Below are 25,544 nucleotides of genomic sequence, written 5' to 3'. Positions count from 1 at the left end.
TGAGCAAAAAAATTGCACATATGAAACTAACCTAATTTGCATGTTAAAAACCTCACGTGCAACTGTTCATATGAGCTTTTGTTTCACATGTGCATTTTATTAGATTGCTCATATGAGCATTTGTTCACATGTTGCACACATGAATATTATTGTTGACCAAAATAAATGGCTGATTCAAAATAGGAATATTTCTCTAATCAAAATGAAAATCTTAAATAATTCAACTGATACATCATGTTAAAAAAGTTATTCTTTAATTATTGTCAGTTAATTATGATTTTCATATCATTTGGTCTTTTTTTTATTTAAACAATAATCATGATAATGACTAAAAACATAACATTACATTATAAAACTAATAGAGGGACTTGCAAGTTTAGTACATAATGAATGTCTTTGATTAATAAGTACTGTATTTCAAAAAGTTTAAAAAGGAAAAATCTTTATACATGTAGTACTTATTTTCAAGCAACCTGCATATATATTCTCATAAAGGACTTAAAATTATTGTAATATATTTCAAAATCTGACACAAAAATGAACATAATGTAATAGAAATTATAACTTACAAATAATTAACCACAGCCACACTGGTTTTATCAGATTTCAACAATGCCATTTTCTTCAAATAGCACAATATAAGGACTTAACATTTTTCATATCCATCTCCCTCCAATTATTGCATGCTTTTCATGAATTTGACAGGAAGTACATGACTGGGCATGTCATTTTGAAAAAGCTCATATGAGCAATGATGTAGGTTAGTTTTGATTGGTTAGAAGAATGGAAAATCTTTTCAAACTACAAAACTAACATAAAACTAACATGGATGATAAAGCTCACCTGAGGTTTGAATTGCACATGTGAGCATTATATTAGATTTTTGTGGGGACATATGAACTACCAAACTGCACATATGAGCAACCTGATTTGCATACAATTCTTACTTGCATCTCATGTGCTTCACATGTGAAACTTGTGTGCTTTTGTTAGCAATTTTTGTACGGGTTCCAAAATTAAATCAATAGTGATTAACATATACATTTATTAGCTTTAGTTTGATAACATTTAACAATCTCAATACTGTTGTTAGGATTGGTGAATGTAGACTAGCTTTTGATTTTACATTTAATCTGGTTTGTTATTGGACTTCTCTCAGTATTTTTTTAGATATGGTCATAAACATGTCTCCACACAGCCAAATAACTGCATTCTAAACCCAATTATTTTTTGGAACACTTTCAGTGTACAATAAGGATGTAGTATGTGTTCCTGATGCAGCTGTTTATTCCTAAATAAATTCTTTTCTTATATCAGAAAATGAAGAAAAGTTAAATCTTAAAGAGAGGATACTGCAAATGGAAACTGAACAGGAAGAAGTGATTCCAAAGAATATTAGAGGTATATTATTAGTTCATGCGTTTTGATATTGTATAACACAAAAGACTGCACCCTGTACATAGTCAGATAAGAGGTTTTCAATGATGGGTTCTGTTCATGTTGCTCTGTCGATAGTCTATGTTTTGTTTTGTTTACTTTTGTTTTACTTTTTATGCCCTGGTGTTGTCAGCTTGTTTTTGAATTGATGAGTTTGGTTGGAAGGCCCTTTTCTATCTTTCGACTCTCTTTTTATCTCTTCAATGGTTTTGCATGTGTAGAAATAAGCTGATTGTTGTTTTGTTTAATACAATAATAATATACACAAGTATGACATAACACCAACAACAAAATACACAAGATAGTCAATGTGAAATTATGTTGTCAAGTTTCGGGTTTGAACAATCCATACTTCGTAAAAAAATAATAATATTTAATAATAATTTTCGGTTTATGTGGTACTTGTATGAAACAAATATTAAAAATATTGATAGATTAAGGAACTTCTTTTCGAGAGTTTTGATTTAATAATTATGGCGAGAAAAGGCTTACTTATACTTTTACCTTATAGTAAGCATTGGCTCTATTTGAGTCTCAATCGTAAAAAAAGAGTCTACTTCAATTTTAGTAAATGACTTTTTATGATTTATTGAAGTCTTATTTGAAAAGAAAAGTGGGTGATATAGGGCAAAATATGTCCCCCTGTATTTGGAGGAAAAGAACATAGAGTCTAAATATTTGACAAATATTGCTAAACCTAATCCGACTTCATCCTTTAAATACTTTAAATAAAGGTGTATTACACTATGACAGGTTTTCTTGTATTGTCATGACCTCTTGATCTGTATGACCTTGATCTTTGTCCAATTGATACAACTTGATGATTTTGTGGCCACATGTTTGTCTGACATTTGATATTTAACATATGGGTTCACCAACTAAATACAACGTATCCCATACCATGTAAGATAACCTTGAGGAGTTAACTGAAGGTAAAAACATTAATATAAGGAACCCTTAAATACTATATAGTTATGTTATTGTGAATGATTTCAGGATAGCTTAACAAACTTTTATAATGAATTTTGACTGACATAATAGAATCATATTCAAAACAGTGTGGTCCTGGCCAATGATTGACGACCTAAATTATCCCATTGACTTGGACAGATTAGTCGAACGTTTGTCGGTAACAATCACTGCTCACTATGTACTTGTTAAAGACACTGAATCTGTGGGGTCACCAAAGGTTCTCAACACCTAAAAAAAAAAGCAATTCGAAACACGAATCCGGAATAATACGATGTGTTGATTTATATCAATAATATAAATCAAAACATAAAGGTTATTCCTGAATAATTTTTCGAATTATTTTATTATTAAAGGCGTTTAGAACCTTTGGTGACCCCACAGTTTAAATTCTATAATAAGTAAGAGTTGAGCAATGGTCGTTACAGACAAACGTTCGCCTAATCTGTCCCAGTCAATGGGATACTTTAGGTCGTCAATCAATGGCCAGGACCACACTGTTTTGAATATGATTCTATTTTAATTGTCTTGCACGTAAGTACATTGTTACTAGTTCTATTTTGAACTAAGGATTTAAGAATAAAAAAAACAGTTGTGGTATTATGATGGCCAATCAGACAACTTAACAGGTCATTTTTTAGCCTTTAACTATGAGTGAAACATATAATGTACAGTGAAATATCTAAGATCAGGAGATGACAAAATGTGTAGCAATTTACACGATAGATTAAATTCACTAGTTTATGTCTTAAACAATAATTTATATAAATAGTCAGATCTTAATTTTTAGTTAGTTTCACTAATATATTTTAGATCAGATACAAAAACAAATAGAAAACTGGGAAAAGAAAGATAAGATGTTTGTGTCTACAAGAGCCAGTGATTACGTTATGGAATGTTTACAGGCAAACAGTTGTTTGACACTAACTGCCCCATCAGGAGTTGGAAAATCTTTTATAAGTAGGCACACAGCGCTTGTTTTACGAAAGGAAGGATACGAAATAATACCAGTGGAATTACCAACAGAGATAAAGACTTATTATCAGCCTGGTAAACAGACAGTCTTCATTGTAGATGATATTTGTGGAAATTTCACTGCGAACCAACAACAGATTGAGCTCTGGGAACAATTATTACCTGTGATTAATACAATTATTGCAGACAAATGTTGTAAGATTATTGTATCATGTAGGTTACAAGTCTATAAAGATGATAAGTTTAATATATTATCACCTTTTAAATCATGTGAATGTAATTTAATATCAGATAAGTTATGTCTTTCATCTTTGGAAAAAACAAGTATAGCAAAAACCTATATTGGAACAACCGTTGATGATATTGATGAATTATCACAAAATAGTGAGTTCTTTCCACTTTTATGCTCTGTATATAATAAGGAAGAAAACGGAGATGTTAAAGAATTTTTCGAAAATCCGTTTAATGTCTACCAAAATGAACTAGACAAATTAAGTAGGCATGGGGATGAAGGGAACTATAAAATATGCAGTCTAGCTTTTTGTGTTCTTTTTAATAATCATCTGAAAGAAAAATGGTTCGAGGGTAAAATGACGGATGACCAACGACACATTCTAGAAGACACATGTGATGCGTGTGATATCAACAGAAGTACATCAAAGGCAAAACTGAAAAAAGCACTCGACACTCTAGATGGTACCTTTATATGTAAACAGAATGGTATTTACAGAACTGTACATGATAAATTCTTTGACTTCCTTGCTTACTATTTTGGTCAGAAAATGATTGAATGTTTGATAAATCATGGTGATAGTGATTTGGTACATGAACGTTTTATTTGGCAGAAATTACCAGATGACCATATAAGTAACATAGACTTCATTATTGAAATATCAGATACTTATTTGAATTCTTATTTAGAAAGGATTATAAAGGACTGGTCAGCAGGAAAGGTGTCAGATGTATTCTGTAACAATAACATGAAAGTATTATCATTCAGACAACAATTATTACAGTACTTACAGCAACTGGATAAATCACATCGAATAACATTAGCCAATACCAAGGATACTGTCATATCAGAAGAGAACTGTGCCTATGGTAATACCCCACTGATACTGACTTGTTACGATGGTTATATTGATATGTTGCAGTGGATGTTACATAACGATGTGAATGTCGATCAGTGTAGAGATAATGGGGTTACTGGACTGTTGATGGCAAGTCAGGAAGGACATACCGATATAGTTAGTTTACTGTTAGAAAAGAAACATAAAGTTGATATATGTGACAATAATGGTTGCAGTCCTCTGTACATTGCATGTCGGGAAGGACATACTGATATAGTAAAGTTACTGTTAGAGAAGAATCCTAATATTGATCTATGTACCAAGGATGGTTATAGTCCTTTGTACAAGGCAATTCAGAAAGGACATACTGATATAGTAAAGTTACTATTAGAGAAGAATCCTAATATTGATCTATGTACCAATAATGGCTGTAGTCCTCTGTACATGGCAAGTGAGGAAGGACATACTGATATAGTAAAGTTACTGTTAGAGAAGAGTCCTAATATTGATCTATGTACCAATAATGGCTGGAGTCCTCTGTACATGGCAAGTTGGGAAGGACATACTGATATAGTAAAGTTACTGTTAGAGAAGAATCCTAATATTGATCTATGTACCAATAATGGCTGGAGTCCTCTGTACATGGCAAGTTGGGAAGGACATACTGATATAGTAAAGTTACTGTTAGAGAAGAATCCTCATATTGATCTATGTACCAAGGATGGTTATAGTCCTTTGTACAAGGCAATTCAGAAAGGACATACTGATATAGTAAAGTTACTATTAGAGAAGAATCCTAATATTGATCTATGTGACAATGATGGCTGTAGTCCTCTGTACATGGCAAGTTGGGAAGGACATACTGATATAGTAAAGTTACTGTTAGAGAAGAATCCTAATATTGATCTATGTGACAATGATGGCTGTAGTCCTCTGTACATGGCAAGTTGGGAAGGACATACTGATATAGTAAAGTTACTGTTAGAGAAGAGTCCTAATATTGATCTATGTACCAATAATGGCTGGAGTCCTCTATACATGGCAAGTTGGGAAGGACATACTGATATAGTAAAGTTACTGTTAGAGAAGAATCCTAATATTGATCTATGTGACAATGATGGCTGTAGTCCTCTGTACATGGCAAGTGAGGAAGGACATACACATATAGTAAAGTTACTGTTAGAGAAGAATCCTCATATTGATCTATGTACCAAGGATGGTTATAGTCCTTTGTACAAGGCAATTCAGAAAGGACATACTGATATAGTAAAGTTACTATTAGAGAAGAATCCTAATATTGATCTATGTGACAATGATGGCTGTAGTCCTCTGTACATGGCAAGTGAGGAAGGACATACACATATAGTAAAGTTACTGTTAGAGAAGAATCCTCATATTGATCTATGTACCAAGGATGGTTATAGTCCTTTGTACAAGGCAATTCAGAAAGGACATACTGATATAGTAAAGTTACTATTAGAGAAGAATCCTAATATTGATCTATGTGACAATAATGGCTGGAGTCCTCTGTACATGGCAAGTTGGGAAGGACATACTCACATAGTAAAGTTACTGTTAGAGAAGAGTCCTAACGTTGATCTATGTGACAATAATGGCTGCACACCACTGATCATGTCATGTAGTAGTAACCACACCTGTGTAGTTCAGCTATTAATGAAACATTATCCAAACATTAATGCCAAGAATTATGATGGTGGAAATGCTTTATATTTCGCTGCATGGAATGGAAACTTAGAGATAACAAAGTTACTATTAATGGACAATGCTGACTGTAATATATGTACCTATAGTAAACAAATAGTGACAGATACAGTATATAACTCTCTATTGGAAACATTAGATGAATATAAAAAATCCTTATTTGATAGCCTGGTAAAAAAAACATCATCATATGTAACAGATTATGTTAGTAAGAAATCAGTAGAGTATGCCTTTGATATGGAGGCTGGTTCTTCACCATTACATATTGCGTGTTTTTTAGGTAGGATAGATGTAGTCGGCTGTCTTCTGGACCACAATGCTAACATCAACATTTCATAAGAAGATGGCACCACACCATTGTTTTATGCATGTGAAGTAGGACACGAGGATATTGTACGTTTATTGTTAGATAAAGGTGCAGATACAAAGATCTGCAGACTTGATGGGAAATCACCTTTAGACATTGCAACAGAGAATGGACATACATCAACAGTAATTATTGTAACAGAACATATAAAGATCTAGCAGGAAATGAAATCATTTTAAATACTTTTCGTTACTCGTCGATTTCTAAAGTTATGTTGAAAAACCAGCAGTTCAGAAACATATCAGTAGGAACCGAACAACATATTTGATTTAGGTGCAGTAAAACTGTTGTTGAAGCAAATAAATACAACCACACCCAATTTAGTAAACATTATATTTCTATCAGTACTACATAGTTTTCATTGTTTACTTAAGTCACACATCTTCTTATTGTAGAGTCAGATCAGGGTTTATGCTTATAAATTTTCATGCTAAATTTTCCATGCGTTAGTGTTTGTATCAAATATTTACACTTTAAAACTAATTGACTAAAATTTAAGGTTTAATTTTGTTGTAGATAACTTGATATTATAAGTATAAATATAAACTCTCATTTTATGTACATATGACAGTGTATATGACATATTTACACTGTATATAAGTATAGACTACCATTTTATGTTATAGCTATGTTTGTTGCTTTCTATGCATGATTCCTGTTTTTCTAATATATGTATAAGTTATTAATTTATCCCGTCATACTAATGTGAATTTAGTAGACAGACTTATATAAAGTACAAATAGGCTGTCATAAAGAGAGTACTAAATCTGTCAGAAAAGCGTTATCTAAACAGCAACCAAAAATCAAGTTGAGACTGGCAACTAAGCTTCAAAGCACCGGAGTTCTAAGAAGATGTTTATAGAAAAACAGATATGAAAAAATATTATGTCAATATTCATTTAACAAGGGCATGAATATGCTTTGACTATGATTTACAAGTACTCAGCTTTGAAGGATTTTTTTTAATTCATAAGGGTCAATGTTTTAGGAATGGTGTCAATATCTTTTCCTTTTGACTTGTCAATGATTCACTGTACGTTTGTTGTCTACTCGGATACAAATGATTGATAATATGAGACATACAAATGCTTATCTGGCTGTGGCAGCATTCACATTTTTTTTTAATATCAGAAGGTAGAAAAGTTGACTATTTAGATTTTTATATATATGTCTTAGAATTATGAAGATTTTGATTAAAATGTAATGATTATTGAACTTTTATTAGTAACTTGAGTTTGTGTGCATTTGTCAATGATATGATAACTAGATTAAGAAAACACTACTTATTTTTATGTCTTTTTTGATTTATTTTCCTTGTGTTTTAATATTTGTAAATTGTATACTTCTTGTATCATTTGTGTCTTACACTCACAGAATATGAGTAGTATTTCAAACTCTTATTACATTGATATGAAATAAGAATATATTCCATGGAAACTCCAATATGTTAATCAAGTCTTAAGATACAGGTAAAATATGACAGTGACACGAAAAGTTTTATTTGTTTTGTGAGGGTCTAGATGGGAGGTCCTTCAGTTTTGTTTTCTTAAATATTTTATGGGGACATATTTCTGAATCATTTAAAATAACGCATATTCTGTAAAATTCGCATAAAAAGATTTTACTGTTACATCTGTAATTACATTGTACATGATTTCTTTATGTTTGTATATCGTTTAAATATGTAAACAGTCTTGAATTACTTAATTAGTTTAATAACCAAAGTACCTTTTTTTTATATATACTTTTACAGCCTGTTATTCGCAATACTTCTCCATATGTATTATCACATACTTGTTTATAGCTTTATTATGTTTTTGTTTTATCAAAAAACAGTTTTATCAAGTGGGTGTTATTATACTGATTCAGAAGTCAGTTTGTTATTTGTATTATGGAACTGTTTTACCAAGCTGGTGTTATTTAACTGAAGACAGTTTGTTATTTTTTTTTTTTTTTTTATCAAAGAACAGTTTTACCATGCTGGTGTTATTTTACTGAAGAGTTTGTTATTTTTTTATTTTTATTTGAAGAAGATTTTTTTTAAAAATGGCATCTATTTCATTATACCAGTTTTAACTTGGCAGTTTCAACTATTTGAGATAAATATCCATGTAAGAACAATTTTCAAATTGGAAACTTTTAACATTTCTTTGTCAAGCCTCTAGGTATCTGTAGGAAATACACTTTTACATGACAGCGTCTACTGTTTTGGAGAAATCCCCCGTGGAAAGTTAGCCTTAAAAAAATAGCGTCCACTGTTTTGGAAAAATTCCCTGTGGGAAATTAGCTTTCAAATAACAGCATTCACTGTTTTGGAGGAATCCCCTGTGGAAAGTTAGCTTTCAAATAACAGCTTCTACTGTTTTAAAGAAATCCCCTGTAGAAAGTTAGCTTTTAAATAACAGCTTCCACTGTTTTGGAGAAATCCCCTGTAGGATGTTAGCTTTCAAATAACAGCTTCCAATGTTTTGGAGAAATCCCCTGTAGGATGTTAGCTTTCAAATAATAGCTTCCACTGTTTGGGGGAAATTCTCTGTAGAAGGTTAGCTTTCAAATAACAGCTTCCACTGTTTTAAAGAAATCCCTTGTTAGCTTTCAAATAACAGCTTCCACTCTTTTTGTGAAATCCCCTTTTAGGGAGATAGCTTTTAAATAACAGCTTCTACTCCTTTGGAGAAAATCCTTGTACTAAGTTATCTTTCAAATAACAGCTTCCACTTTTTTGGACAAATCCGCTGTAGGAAGTTAGCTTTCAAATAACAGCTTCTCTTGTTTGGGAAAAATATCTTGTAGGAATTTATCTTTCAAATAACAGCTTCTCTTGTTTGGGAGAAATATCTTGTAGGAATTTAGCTTTCAAATAACAGCTTCTCTTGTTTGGGAGAAATATCTTGTAGGAATTTAGCTTTCAAATAACAGCTTCTCTTGTTTGGGAGAAATATCTTGTAGGAATTTAGCTTTCAAATAACAGCTTTTACTGTTTGAGGGTATTCCCTACCTCAACACAATTAATATTCACTGATTTAATGTTTCTTTAACTTCATTTACAAAAAGGATATACAATGCTTGAGTGTTTACTGTCAACCAAAATTGTAACTAATTTAGAATTAATTTTATTTTTAACAATTGCATATATTTTTAAGGATCTGTAATATATCAAAGCCTTCATTTCCAATATTTTCCAAGACTTTAATCCATAAATTAATCATTTGACTAAACCTGTCAGATTCTGGGTACCCTCTTATCTTAGTATTTATACTGATAGTCAAGAGGTGTCATACGACCAATGAATGCTGAAGTCTATAGTGAAAGTCTTCGTAAATAACCACAAAATCAATCTTCAAATATTGTGATAAAAGGACTCTAAAGGTTTGATGGATTTATATAGATTTGTAATTAAGTAAAAATACATACTGATATTTTATTACCATTTTGTAATTTTGTAATAGTTTGAAATTTATATTGTTTACATCGTAATAGAGAAATACATGTATTATATGTTGTTTACCATATAGAAATACAAAATGTAGATGTATTATGTTGATGCAATCAGAGACATAAACAATAATCATGATTAAATGAGTTATCAGTATTATTTATGTTTCATTTAATTTGAAATGTGATAAAATATAAAACTAGGGAGATGTGGTATGATCGTCAATAATGACTAAGATGTAAGCATCTATAATTCAGTGCACCAGTTGCCTGATGAAGGTCAATCCAGAAAAGAGCCTCGGACGCATAAAACTATTTAACTTGTTGTTTTCATTTTTGTTTATCAATGAGCACATCCCATGACTTGACAAAATGTGGAAAATCCCATACAAGAAACCCAACGGCCTGATTTATGTAAAACAAATAATAATAAAAAGAAAACAAAAAAGACAGAAAGACAGTAACCAATTTCAAGAGGAACGACTTACTGAAACCTGTGTTTGCCTTGAGGTGTTGAATCAGTGTTGTTAAATCCCCTACTCATTTTCATGTTATCGGTCTGGTATTTATGTAAAATTATTGCACCAGGGTTTTCGATATCACAAACTAGTCAAAACATTTACTAAATTTTATAATCGGTATAAGGACATCATTCGTAAATATAGCTCAACATGCAGACTTCATATACGTTCAGGTATTTCACATCCAATTTTTTATGGAAAAATTCTTTATAAAGCACAAAGGTGTCAGTATTCACCTCGGAAACTAACAAACATTTGAATAGACTTATTAAGAAGGGTTATAATTACGATACTGTTGTCAAGTCATAAAAGGTTGCATATTTTGGCGTTAATATTGAGTCACTGATAAGGTCTTTGCATCGGAACTAAACACATTTATTCTAAAAACAGTTGTTGGCATGACACGGGTTATGTTCTTCTCATATATGTTATGATGGTGTGATACTAAACCCATAACGGGAAGGATTGTGCCTGATGTTCATATGATGAAATCATAATCTTTCAGTCAGTTTAATTGAAGTCTGGAGCTGGCATGTCAGTTAACTGATAGTAGTCTGTTGTTATTTATGTATTATTGTCATTTTGTTTATTTTCTTTGGTTACATCTTCTGACATCAGACTCGGACTTCTCTTGAACTGAATTATAATGTGCGTATTGTTATGCGTTTACTTTTCTACATTGGTTAGAGGTATAGGGAAGAGGGGGGGGGGGGGGGGGGAGATCTCACAAACATGCTTAACCCCGCCGCATTTTTACGCCTGTCCCAAGTCAGGAGCCTCTGGCCTTTGTTAGTCTTGTATTATTTTAATTTTAGTTTCTTGTGTACAATTTGGAAATTAGTATGACATTCATTATCACTGAACTAGTATATATTTGTTTAGGGGCCAGCTGAAGGACGCCTCCGCTACATTGAAGACCCGTTGGTGACCTTCTGCTGTTGTTTTATTTTTATTTTGGTCGGGTTGTTGTCTCTTTGACACATTCCCCATTTCCATTCTCAATTTTATGGTGTATATAGTGAGTCTATTCCATTATATAATCAATGATCATTACTGACCTAATTGCAGGTTGATAGTCTACATTGTACAGGCTTTTTATAGTTAAATAAAGGCAACAGTAGTATACCGCTGTTCGAAACTCATAAATTCATGGACAAAAAACTAAATCAGGGTAACAAACTAAAATTGATGGAAACGCATTAAATATAAGAGGAGAACAAAGACACAACACCGAAACGCAACACACACAGAAACGGACCAAGCATCAAATTAGATGTCATTAAAATTATCATCCATTCAAAATTTGCATGAGGTTACCTTTAAGATACTTCATATGTGCAAGTAATGTTTCCTTTATTTAAGTAAGCAAATCCCGGATGAACTGGACATTGGAAATTAGCAAATTTCACATCATTTATTAAATCATAGTAACAAGTACCTAAAGCATGTCAGTAGTCAATCTGGCGGATTTTCCGTGATGAGTTTTCAACTCGAAAATGAATAAGCTACTGCAGATGAATAAGACAAAAGTAACCGTTATACTTTTAATTTGGAGATCAAGCAAACCTAGAAAGAAGTACAAATGTACAGATTTACGAAAACATCATAAACAAAGAGTCTTCATCAGTAAGCCGTCCGTACACATGCTACTTCAATCAATCATTTCGACTTGACGTAGATAATAAGAAAATTGTAAAAAGTCACAATGGACTTAGAACCTAGTATAATATGAAGCCAATCTGTATGAATTTAAAACAAGAGTACACAAATGTCTCGCCTTCTTTACTAACAATTGATTTCTTATTGATAGTCCTAAATATAAAGCTTTACTCCAAAAGAGGAGCGAAAGATACCAGAGGGACATTCAAACTTATAGATCGAAAATAAACTGGCTATAAAAAGAATAAAACAAACAGACTAATAAAACTACACAAGACACAACATACAAAACTAAAGACTAAGCAACACGAACCCAACCAAAAAACGGGGATGAGCTTAGGTGCTCGGGAAGGGTAAGCAAATCCTGCTCCACAGGTGGCACCCGTCATGTTGCTCATGTAATTACAACCTCGGCAAAGTCTAATTCGGTAGGTCACATCCGTGAAAAGGAAATGGGATTGCAGTTAAGGACATAAGGAACATATCCAATATCATCTGTGAAACGGATATTCCATAACGGTCAACCAATTCGTGAAAGCGTCCGTAAAATTAACAAAGAATGATTTAAACGTCACTATATGGAAGTCTTGGTTTAATAGCTTGCATGTGAGCGGCAACCCTCTATCAAGGAAATTAAGATCGGAAATACAAGCACGGGAATGTCGTACCGATTGGGAGACATATACTCCGTATACAGGCTCTGCTAGAATATTGCTACATAGAAATGGAAAGTTCACAATTGGGAAGCTGAAATCATCTCTGTTGTCGTAAAGTTTTGTTTTCAACAGACCCTCATTGTCAATTTCTCGATGTTAGTCAAGATATTGGATATTTCTAAAAACCAAAACTCAAAACTTAACTTTAACCACTGAACCATGAGGTCAAGGTCAGATGACACCTACCAGCTAAACATATACACCTTACCATCATTCCATTCACCATATATAGTAGACCTATTGCATGCAGATATATGAAAAGCTGACAAAAACACACAAGAGTGCACATGCTGAAATGTCTCGCCTTCTTAACTTATCATTGATACTATGTTGATAGACCTAAATATAAAGCTTTATTACATGTCACATTAACCAAGAAACATAACATTGATCAATGAACCATGAAGATGAGGTCAAGGTCAGATGAACCATGCCAGGCAGACATGTACAGCTAACAATTTTTCAATACAAAAAATATAGTTGACTTATTGCTTATGATTTAAGAAAAACAGACCCAAACACAAACACTTCACACTTAGCAATGGACCTAGAAAATGAGGTCAAGGTCAAATAAAACCTGCGTAACAGACAAATAGATCATAAAATATTTCTTTACACCAAATATAGCTGACCTAATGCATAAAGTATTTGAAAAATAGACCAAAACTCAAAAACTTAACTTTGACAGCTCAACCATGAAAATTAGGTCAAGGTCAGATGACACCTGTCAGCTAGACATGTACACCTTACAATCATTCCATACACCGAATATACTATACCTATTGCTTAAAGTATCCCAGATATGGACTTGACTACCAAAACTTAACCTTGTTCACTGATCCATGAAATGAGGTCGAGGTCAAGTGTAAACTATCTGACAGGCATGAGGACCTTGCAAGGTACGCACATACCAAATACAGTTATCCAATTACTTATAATAAGAAAGAATTTAAAATTACAAAAATTATTAAATATTTTTCTAGTAGTCACTGAACAATGAAAATGAGGTCAAGGACATTTGACATGTGACTGACGGAAAGTTCGTAGCATGAGGCATCTATATACAAAGTATGAGGCATCCAGGTCTTCTACCTTCTAAAATATAAAGCTTTTAAGAAGTTAGCTAACGCCGCCGCCGCCCCCCGCAGGATCACAATCCCTATGTCGAGCTTTCTGCAACAAAAGTTGCAGGCTCGACAAAAAACTTAACTTAAATAAACTCAACTATAATCAACGAACCATGAAAATAAGGTCAAGGTCAGAGGACACCTGTCACTTGCGCATGTACACATTACAGTCATTCTGAACACATAATATACTAGACCTATTGCTAATAGTATCTGAGATATGTTCTTGACCACCAAAACTTAACCTTGTTTTCTGATCAAACTCATGTGAAAACTGTCAGATGGGCATGAGGACCTTGCAAGGTACCCATCTACCAAATTTACTTCTCCTATTACTCATAATAAGAGAGAAATTATCATTAAAAAAATCTTAACTTTTTTCAAGTAGTCACAAAACCATGAAAATGAGGTCAATGACAATAGACATGTGACTGACAGACACTTCGTAAATTGAGGCATCTATAAACAAAGTACATGACAGACAGTAAATTGGGGCATCTATAAACAAAGTATAAAGCATCCAGGTCTAATAAAGATTTTAAGAAGTAAGCTAACACCACTGCCACTGGCAGATCACTATCCTTATTTTTAGAGCATTCTGTGACAAAAGTTGCAGGCTCAACAAAAAACATTCCACACTCCATATATGATTGACTTATTGTGTATGGAAACTGACAAAACTACCTAATTAGGGAAACTTAACATTTAACAATGAATTGTTTAAGAGGTCATGGTCAGATGACACCTGCAAGAAAGATATGTGCACCTTGCAATCATTCAATGCACAATTCTAATGCAACAATGTTTGTAATGTTCATTTTGATTGGATTAGGTCACTTTTTTACATGGCATCAATTGATGCTATGGAACGTACGGGCAAGCGGAGACGGCATAAGACAGATTTTAATTACATGTTTTAACGTTGTTTTTTGTCAGTTTTATTAGAATGGAGATAACAATATTGTATTTTAAGCTCTGACGGCATCAATAAATGTGTTGCCAGTAAACTTAATTTGCTACCATCAAATCCCAAATCAATGCCGTCGGAGCTTAAAATACAATACAGTTATCTCCTAAATATACTTATTGCCATTATGCTTCTAGTATTGGAGAAATTGAACAAAAACTTATTGCTTTCTCTGTTTAAATTTTATTACAAAAGTTTAATTTACAAAGAGGACATAATTTACACATATTTATTGTACAGTGGTGTACAAATAAGTTGTTCTAATTAAATAATAACAATAGGTACAGGATACAAGTTTAAAACAGTAACTCTGGGAGATATAATCACAATCCTTGATATAATGAGCAGGTGGAAAAATCTGTACTTCAAATTTGTCAACTCTCTTGTAAAACTATAGGCAATAATACGTCTGATAACCATGATAACCTTTGTGTCTTTATTTACATTTTACTTTGATTTGACTTCTACAATGTGTTATGAATTAGAAGTTCAGAAAAGAACTTACAAAATTTGCTTGTGTTTTTAATATTTCCTAAATGTCTTTGTCAAATCTTTATACTAATATGTATAAAAACTGTTTAAATTAACCACATTTGCAAAAATACATAAATGCATGATAAATTCTTTATATACATAACAGACAAGAAAATTTACATGTACTAAAAATCAACAAACATTCACAAATTGTCTGCAGTTCAATAATTTTAATCAAATCACATGTCCAAGTGTTAAAGAACTATAATAAAAGAAAGCACATGACCTGAGTATATTTTTAACATACATACATGCAAGTTTTGCAAACAGACTTAAGGTGGCTCGGGGACTTTTCAAAGTTTCTATCAGAACTGCTGTAATTTTTGTTATTTTATTCTTAACAGAAATTGAGTTAAATTGGTCGAAAAAAAATAGGGGGTCACGGACCATTTAAGCTCAAAATTTTACTTTTAAACAGGTTTGTAAAAGGGACCATTTTTCAATGAAATGATAGGGAAAATAGAGGTGTTTGACATATTTTTATCAGATTATCAAAAAACGTTCTATGACACTTGGTCCAAATCTGTAATAGAAAAAGCTGAAATATAGCTTCAAAGAATGAGCAAATAAAAAAAATAGGTCACCGATAAGGGAAAAAAAAAATTTCGCCTTTAAACCCAAATTTTGGCGCGAAAATGGGGAAAATGGGTGAAATGTCATTTTGACCCTGTTAAAAAATACGGATTATAACGAAAATATTTTATTATTCACATAACTACAATGATTTAACATTTCTAATCAATCAACATATTTTAAAAAGTTATATCAAATTTACGACAAATACTTTTGAAATTCATGCGTGAAATAATGCGCAGTCGAATAGTCCCGAGCCACCTTAAATCAAATAATTATAAAATTTCCTTTTATTGTATAAGAAAACCATTATGTTAATTCACAACAAATCTGCAAAGATTTTAAGATTTTCTGTATTATTACAAATTTCCCCATTTTTAACATTTGTTTTTGAGAAATAAAATTTACAATTTACATCAGCCAAAAAGTAAAAGTATTTGAAAATAAGTTTAAACACATCAAGTTCAATTTGAAGTGAAATAAATGAAGATTGACAGAATTTTTATTCTGGTTCAATAAAACAAATATAATATCACAGTTAAACACATCATTTGAAGAAAATTAAAAAAAATGTGATCCTTCCTTTAGTAATGTCAAAAATCATATCTTGATATTTCATAAATATGGTGAAAATACTATTATGACATTATGCGTTATATAAAGTATGTTCCCTATTGGAATTTTGAAAACAAGGAATACTATTATGTATATGCAACTGAACCTATTAAAAAAATATCTTATTATTAGTGTCTCCAGTAACTCAATAGAAAATTAACCAAATGCATTTATCTATTTATTTAATTTAAAAAACCAACACATTTACATGTATAACACATAAATATGGTGTAATTGTGCAGTTATCTCCCCCTGAAAGTGGATTTTACATACAGATGGTGCACATAAATAACATTAAAATATATCAAACATATTAATAGGTCAATAAGAAACCAGGCATTTTTGATGGAAAAGATGTGGTGCCAAATAAATATAATGAAAGACAATATATAACTAACAGGCTATTATTTGAACTTGGAATTATTTAGAGTTTATGGAATTAACATAACTTTTTATACTTAGAATTTAAATAAATTCCATGTATTCCAGGTTTTATTTGGTATCATAATGTTTTGAGCAGTTCATAACACTTTCCATGTATTTTGAATAGATAGAGTTGAGGGTGACTCAGTACATTCTATTGAAAATGTACCATTTTTCTTTGTAAATAGAAAGTGTTCTTCACGGCACAGAACAATAAAGTACAGAATAAACAAGGAATTTTTAAGCACAAGAAATTATGCAAATTCAATAAATAAAAATAAATCCAAGTTCAAATAATAGCCTGTTAACTGTTAATAGATGTATATGTATTGCACATTTCATTTTTTTCAATCCATTCCAACATGCTGACAGAAAGTACAGAAATATTTCTAGTTTAACATTAACAGTCTGACTGGATGGAAAATCTTCAACTATACCGTTCACATATGTACTTTGAATTAATTGACATCAGGATAAAATAAGGACAACAAATTCAAACAATTGAAACAATTACAATAAAACAGAAAGAAACTTGAAACATGATACAAAAAAATAGAATAGCTGTTTTTGTTATTTAATCTTTAAATTTGAAGACAGCATGTCACTAACAGTTGTAAAGAAAACATGTTAGTGTTGGGATAAAGTGAAAACTACAATATAGAATATCAGTCTTGTTTTGATTCATGTAGAAATATCAAACTTGGCTTAAATGATAAGAATGTTTTATTATATCATTAACTGTAAATAACATGTTCCCTTAGGTACCATTAAGGAATGACTGTAATATTTTTTCTTCCTATGAAGAAATAACATAAAAAATTTGATGCACACTGAATAACGCCCGTAGCGGGTTATTTAACAGTGGGCACCACATTTTTTTATGTTATTTCTAATAGACAGAAAAAATATTACAATCATTTCTTATAATTTAATTCTAAATTCCATTTTGAACCGTAGAAAACCATGAAAAAACATTGATGACGTCACGGTCACATGACTTAATTATTTCTATCATCTATGGGCTCATATCAAAATAAATTCAGCCTATCAGAAGACACGTTACATGCAAAATTATATTATTCAAGCATGTTAGTAGGCTTATCTGATTTGGTGGGTATAATTCATTACACATTAAACATCTATGAAGAATAATCAACATTTATGGATAAAAACAATCTTATCATGCTTACAGCAAATCTATTGCCTAAGAACAGTAAAAAATAATTCAGAATTTGTTTGTGTTTGAAATCATTGTTATATTAAATTTTATCATGTTTATCAAAACAAAAATTAAAACATAGCATTGTTATTTTACATTATTTGAACTGAAAATTGTATTTTTGTACCAGGTACATACCTGTACAATTGAGACATTTTTTGTTAAAAGAAAGAAAGAATGTGTAATATATGCATATTGTCCAACAAAAAATTAAGATAAATTCATTGAAATTATGGAAAAAACATTGAAGATATATACATCATTATGTTAAAACATCATCAAATTACATTGTCCAATCATTTGCACATCAATAATATCAATTCAGACATTATTGCAAGGTTTTAATTAAAGCGAAAAATGCGACAGAGTTGTAAACGCAATAATTCAAACTCCCATTTTGAAATATTTCATATGAATTAAATAGGAGTTTTCTCAAAATTGTAAAAAGTAAAATCGCATTTAAGCCTAAAATTGCAATAATATTGAATTCACAGTAATAAGTTATTTGGACAAATACAGTCAATACTTGATACTCTACTTTAGTTGAAGGAATTTAAAACATCATATTTACACTGTACCTTTATTTACATGAGCAATATTTATAACAATTATAAAATGACTATCATATGTTGAACCTTGAGGAATGTCAGATACTTTCACTATGAACCAAACAATATTTAAGTGTTTAAGTTGTACAGTCATTTTCTGTGTAACTGTTCATAGGAATAACATTGACTTTCTTTTGTAACTTATACCTTGACTGTTAATGACTGTTAGTTTGGGTGATTTACATACAGTGAATATTTGGAGGGCTGTTAACAGTTAACTGTGTTGTGTAAATCAATACACAAAATTGGAGTTTTTAATCTTTTTAAAAAGCAGACCTGTAAGTTAACAGATCATGAATAACTGCCATTTACAGTCAAGATAAAACTTTTAAAAGATTGTCAATACCACTCACAGTTGTGGCAAGAAAATGACTGACCATTTAACAGGTCCATAGTGTGTTTACATGGATTCCTCTGTATAGTTAAATTAAGATCACATGGAACGGGAACTTATCTTCTCTTTATAGCCTTAGCCTTTGCTTGTTTCTTTGAACCTCCGCCAAAAAGTCCGGCAAACATTTCTGATAAGTCTGGTAAATTGGATTTATCATTTAATGCTTTCATCTGGTTCTGCATTTCCTAAAATTACAAATCACATTAATCATCAACAATGTTCAAATGTTTACATTTCTGATAAGTCAGGTAAATTGGATTTATCATTTAATGCTTTCATCTGGTTCTGCATTTCCTAAAATTACAAATCACATTAATCATCAACAATGTTCAAATGTTGGTTCTGATGCAAGCTTATTGTTTATTTCTTCTAAATTGATTCATATCTTACTCATCTTAACCAGTCTAATTATTTTTTGAGACTGTAAATGGACCAATATTAATGAATGCGCATCAATTTGTGCCTTACTACTGTTTTTATAAAACAAACTATCGTTATGTGGAAGGTACCAATTCTAGCTATAAAACAAGATTTAATCCACCATTTTTTACATAAAGACATACTTGTACCAAGTCAGGAGATTGCATTTTCATCTGTTCATTTTTTTACTTTTTATTTGTCTTCATCCCTTAGTCTTAGTTTTAACATACCTGTTGAGCCTCAGGATCTGCTGCGTTCATTAACTTGGGTAATACCATAATTAGTAATAGAGGTAATACCATTGTTAATACCTAAAAATAGAACAAATCTAATAATAGTCCAAACTTACAAAGGTACCTAAAAATAGATACAATTATAATATTATCATAAAAATGATTCTCTGATCATTGATGATGTATACTTTGGTAGTCTTGTATTATTTTAATTTTAGTTTCTTGTGTACGATTTGGAAATTAGTATGGCGTTCATTATCACTGAACTAATTTATATTTGTTTAGGGGCCAGCTGAAGGACGCCTCCTGGTGCAGGGATTTCTCGCTACATTAAAGACCTGTTTGTGACCTTCTGCTGTTGTTTTTTCTATGGTCGGGTTGTTGTCTCTTTGACACATTCCCCATTTCCATTCTCAATTTTATGATTATTAACTACTTTTATTTGTGTTCTAAGGTTAAAAAGACATCTCTCCATAGTCACTGGTGTATAACTGATTTGTTCTCATTTTGGGAAAGTAAGAAGTGTTTTACTGTCAATTCACTGAAGTATGTCTACAAAAGTCAGTATTCTCTCCTTTATAAAACATCTGAACAAAAGTTTAGGAACCAGATTTAAGACAAAGAACCTCTTGTCCTTTCTCTAAAAAAAGTTCCTCAGAAGATGTTTTAACTTCACAAATAACACATGGTGGTCTTGAAGTATAGATTCTAGGTACTGACATTGTTTATCATCTTAATCATGCATTATAGTGTTCCTTGATTTGTCTTTGTAAATTATTTTCCTTTACTGTGTAGTTCACTTTTGGTAATATTGCTTGACACTTATACATGTACACATCCAAATATTATGTTATTGCGCTACAGTCAGTTTTTGTCATGTTTGTATTCTTGTCTTTCATTTATTGTTTATTTGCCATTTTGTATTTCTTTGTTGGCATACTTGTTACACCATTTTCTACATACATTTTGACATAAGGAAATGCCTGTACCAAGTCAGGAATATTTTTTTTTACGTGTTTGCACGTTTCATTTTGCCATTTGATAATCATGATAACGGAATTTCTGTTTAGAAGTTTAACTTTTTTTGTTATTTTACTTTCTACAACATAAAGTCTTACCATTGGATTAAATAAGAAATCTGTTACTTTCCATTGTTCTCTGTCTTGGAAATATTTCGTTTTCTGTCTTTCCTGTATAAACAATGGATACGTCTGTGATTTTACTTGACTTGGCTGTAAATAATTAACCTTTCTTGCTCGTATCTTCCCTTTCGATGTTATATCTACTCTGGCTGCATCAAATATAAAGGCTGGATGAGACACTTCTACCACGTAAGATCCTGACGGTAAACCACTTATAACAAAAGATCCATCGCTTCTGTAAAACAAATATATATTAAATTTAAGAAAAGAACAGATTACAGGATTAAGCAAATTATGTATGAAGGACATTGAATGAAGGAGGTCAAGAAATTATTTCTACATCTACATCATACGACGATCCATCAGCACATTGATGACTATCAAGGTTCTCACTAGGGCGAGTCCACGAGTCCAGGACTCATAAAAATCTGTCTTGGCTCACCATTTTCAAAACTGGTGAGTCCAAAGATGCATCAAAATTGAAATATTGAAATTGAAAACACGCATATCATTTTATAGCAATAGAATAAAAGAAATCTGAATTTAATGTCATTTCATTACTCTTTTAGGTCATGGAGCCTTAAAATGATAAATCCTATTGCAATAAAAAATCTTCTTACTGTTGGGACTCACCATGGACATAAATGATGAGTCCATGGACTCGCCTTCAAAATCCTTAGTAAGAATCTTGACAATATGTCAGCGCATCGCAAACAGACACTTAATAGAATATAACAATTTATGAGTGAAATATAAATCCAAAATAATTTTGTGCAAACAAAAAAACAAAAATGGAGTTACAAGCTTATTGGGTTCTCTCTTTCATGTCTTTAAACACTGAAGTTATTAAAAACTTGTACTATGTTGAAGTTAAAATTTAAACATTCATATACACATGATATACATGTATAAAAGCTTTTGTGTGTTTTAGAGTTGCAGTATGGCCTACACATCCTATATATGGAGGTCATGGAAATATGGACTTTGCATCTGGAAAGCTTACATCCTTATATTACATCAATAAATTTCTGGAAATATTTGTGGATAGTATGTATAGAATGTTATGATCAATGCACTATATCATGTATATTTTGTGTATCAAAAAAGTAGTGATCAGCCTTTGAACAGTTAGATATCAAGTCAGTCCCATAAGGTTTTAATTGCATTTCATGCAATCCTTACCTAATAAAACGTTTAAATCAATTAAATTAATTACATGTATAATTTAATCATTTTTTCAATTTCTATGTGCATCATTTTTAGATTTCTATGTGCATCATTTTTATGTTTAAGTCGATAATATACATATGTCGGTTTAACATGTTAAAAGCTCATTAGAGCGTATGTTGTCTCTGTTTGTATACTTTGCTGACTCTAAATAAAGCTTATATGTTATTCATAAAGAAAAACTTCTCCAGATTCATCACTATATTTCCGGATTACATGTGTGTGAATATATAAATATATACATAAGTACGTCTGAGTCAGTGACAACTCTACAACAGATGTATCCATCGGATCGCCATCAATGATGGTTATATATATATGTACTGTACACGAGTCTAAATTGAAAACTACATTCAAACCTATGATTGCATTGGATAAAAACTGCAATTTTTATAGGTGTGCATGTAAAACAAATTTTGTTGTAGAAGGGTCTACATACAGCACAAACAACATTTTCCAAAAGACCAAAAAAGTGAAAAAGTATATTTAAACAAAACGCATTTGACTAACAGGTCGGACAACTGATGTTCTTAAACCCTGCTGACTGCCATTGGCGATTGCCAAAAAAAATTGATCACGAGATGTAACAAAATGGATCTTAATATAAATTTAATACTAAACAGAAAACGATAAACTTGTGGCCAAGATATATATATATATATTTATTTCATCTAAATATCAGCCCAACAATGTCATGTACATGTATGTTAAATCTGCTTTAGCAAATTTTTTTGTTCATCCCTTTGCCAGAATTGAAACTTGCTACTGAGATATTGTGGCACCAAATCCCATTGCAATGTGACCAATGCACTAGACCACTCGACCACTTAGCTTAAAATTCAAATATATTCATAATTAGTAATCAGTTCAAGTATCCTCAATCTGTTCATTGATTAGATTTTGATATTTGTCTCTTTTCTTGTTATTGGTAAATATGACAAATATTTTATACAAGAAGAAAAAAATGTAGAAAAAAAAAATGATTTACAGAAAACAGATATATTCATTTAAAACTTTTTAAATTTAGTGTGTACATCCAATATATTGACCACGGATATCACAATGACTGCCTTTGATGTACAAACTAAATTCAGCATGTTCAAAATGATCTTTATGAACTTCTCTGCTTTCAGTAAATCATTTATAAGTTACAAAATACATCGATAATACATTATTATTATATAACCAATGTTTAAATGTCACCAATATGCGCTAATTGGTTTTCCCGTTTGAATGGTTTTACACTAGTAATTTTGGGGCCCTTTATAGCTTGTTGTTCGGTGTGAGCCAAGGCTTCGTGTTGAAGGCGGTACTTTAACCTATAATGGTTTAATTTTTAAATTGTTATTTGGATGGAGAGTTGTCTCATTGGCACTCACACCACATCTTCCTATATCTAATATTAAAATTTCAAGTGTTATTCGGTCATTCAAACATTTATTTTTTCTCATTATTTTCTTCTCCTATAAAATATTATTCGGACAATAAGTATTTATATTCATTCATTCATGTTACCTGTGGTGGTTTGGGGAGTTGTGGTGTTTTAGGCTATCCATTTCTGTTCGATGTATCCAACTATGTTGATAAGTCGTTCACCTATGGACATTTTTTTCTTATTTTTTCTGTAGACTTAGCCTTAATTTTTATTACCATGTATTATCAAGCTTGGTTACTCATTATTATTTCTCAGTCACTCAATGTACGATGATGTCCCATTCTGAACCTACTGACCTTGTTTGTTTACATTCAAATTCCAGCGTCAAAATTAATGATGTATCGAATTGATCTATCCAATCAACAATGATCAAAATGCTCTATTGTCAATCAGGTTATTTTTTTCAGTTAAGACAATTTTGATAATTGTTTGTGGGATATTGCTTTAAAATAGTTTGTTTCAACAGGAAACCTCATTTTTTGCCATCCCTTTCAACATCAATGGAATTTTGTATGAATATTTACCTAGTCATGATCATGATGATGGTCAGAATATTGATCTATTTAAAAATGAATCATTTTTTTTTTCTATGAACAATAAATGTAAATTGTTTTTTATTAACCTACTCTATATATTCCTGAACAAAATTATGGCATGAACATCCGTTTTTTCATGTAGTTTTCCTTTCATTTTGGATGGACTTATTTCGCAGGAAAATCATGGAAGGCATAAGGTGCTTGTCATTTTGAAATTCATAAAAATGTGTTTTTATTGACCGGTATTACCTGCCACAAGATTGATGACGCTGAATGGAATGTACACAAAGCAATTGGAGGCCAGAAGTGGGATTTGGTGAAGTTCTGAAATTTTTTATGTTTTAAGACATTTGGAAGTCAGGTTTGAAATGGCCATTAGAAAAATAGAAAAATGGCATGCTTGAGCAATACTTTAAAATAACAATGAAAACTTAGCTTTAAAAGATTATTTTTTATTCAAAAAGAGTAGAAAAAACATCTTCTACACTATTTTTTACGCTGGAAGTAGCGTAGTGACGTCAATGCAAAGTTTCTCTGTGCATGCTGTGTGATAAATTCAAACACAAATATCGAACGAACTAACAAGATGACCGATTTTAGACTACGGTAGGATAGATACATGTATTTGGTCTCTTAATCTTACTATTTGTTGAATTAATTACTTACAAATGTACATTTAGGACACAATTATATCGATGAGATAAAAAAAAATGTTTTTGGGGTGTTCGGTAGTGTTCTGAGGTAGAAAAACCTACCATACGACTGACAGAGTCAAGCACTCAAAAATATCTATTAACAAACATGACGAACGGAATCTGAGTAAACAGAACCCTCCCCCTTTTCAAAACTACAGGAAAAACTATTAATATATATATATTGTTTAAATCAAGGTTTCATCAGTTACCACCTGTTTTAGAGAAATAACATTAATTACTTTAATAATCCCACGTAGTCCCCGCCATCAACAAACACGCGTGCATGTACAACCCAATCTTTGTTTTTGCCAGCTGAAAACAGATCAATTTTTCCTTCTAACTTGAATCTGTCTATGGATTCTGTTTCTTCCAGCTCTGAACTGTCACAAAGGACACAACTAAGGCTCATCAAAAGGACATAAACTGCACAAAAACCAACAGATTTCAGCACGTCATCCATCGTAATTTGAGGCAACATTTTGACTTTGACCGGAAATCGATTTTTAGACTGTTACCTGAGATATA

General features: G+C 31.5%; 2 protein-coding genes across 2 annotated transcripts; one reads left to right on the top strand and one right to left on the bottom strand.

The window, feature by feature from the left end:
* The first annotated feature begins 1,271 nt into the window (after window positions 1–1,271).
* On the top strand, window positions 1,272–6,512 carry LOC134696899 (ankyrin-1-like). The gene is made up of 2 exons (XM_063558863.1): window positions 1,272–1,401; window positions 3,220–6,512. The coding sequence occupies exons 1-2, from the start codon at window positions 1,359–1,361 to the stop codon at window positions 6,510–6,512; spliced, it is 3,336 nt and encodes a 1,111-aa protein (XP_063414933.1). The 5' UTR covers window positions 1,272–1,358.
* An 8,616-nt stretch (window positions 6,513–15,128) lies between these two features.
* On the bottom strand, window positions 15,129–25,540 carry LOC134695966 (ER membrane protein complex subunit 7-like). The gene is made up of 5 exons (XM_063557472.1): window positions 25,259–25,540; window positions 21,103–21,361; window positions 19,982–20,062; window positions 16,334–19,516; window positions 15,129–15,770 (listed from the first exon to the last, which is right to left on the bottom strand). The coding sequence occupies exons 1-4, from the start codon at window positions 25,495–25,497 to the stop codon at window positions 19,388–19,390; spliced, it is 708 nt and encodes a 235-aa protein (XP_063413542.1). The 5' UTR covers window positions 25,498–25,540; the 3' UTR covers window positions 15,129–15,770; window positions 16,334–19,387.
* Window positions 25,541–25,544: the final 4 nt, after the last annotated feature.

The sequence above is a fragment of the Mytilus trossulus genome, chromosome 14 (assembly GCF_036588685.1).
Source record: "Mytilus trossulus isolate FHL-02 chromosome 14, PNRI_Mtr1.1.1.hap1, whole genome shotgun sequence".
NCBI classification, from domain to species: Eukaryota; Metazoa; Mollusca; class Bivalvia; order Mytilida; family Mytilidae; genus Mytilus; species Mytilus trossulus.
Note: the sequence above shows the minus strand (reverse complement) of the source record. Positions and strands in the feature narration are given on the sequence as shown.

Bases quoted from the DNA above. Each gene is read 5' to 3' on its own strand.
- LOC134696899 (XM_063558863.1), top strand. From the start codon at position 1,359: ATGGAAACTGAACAGGAAGAAGTGATTCCAAAGAATATTAGAG. The intron at 1,402-3,219 runs GTATATTATTAG...AATATATTTTAG, and splicing joins GATTCCAAAGAATATTAGAG to ATCAGATACAAAAACAAATA.
- LOC134695966 (XM_063557472.1), bottom strand. From the start codon at position 25,497: ATGTTGCCTCAAATTACGATGGATGACGTGCTGAAATCTGTTGGTTTT. The intron at 20,063-21,102 runs GTAAGACTTTAT...TTCTATTTTTAG, and splicing joins ATTTCTTATTTAATCCAATG to GTATTAACAATGGTATTACC. The intron at 19,517-19,981 runs GTATGTTAAAAC...TTGTAATTTTAG, and splicing joins CAGATCCTGAGGCTCAACAG to GAAATGCAGAACCAGATGAA.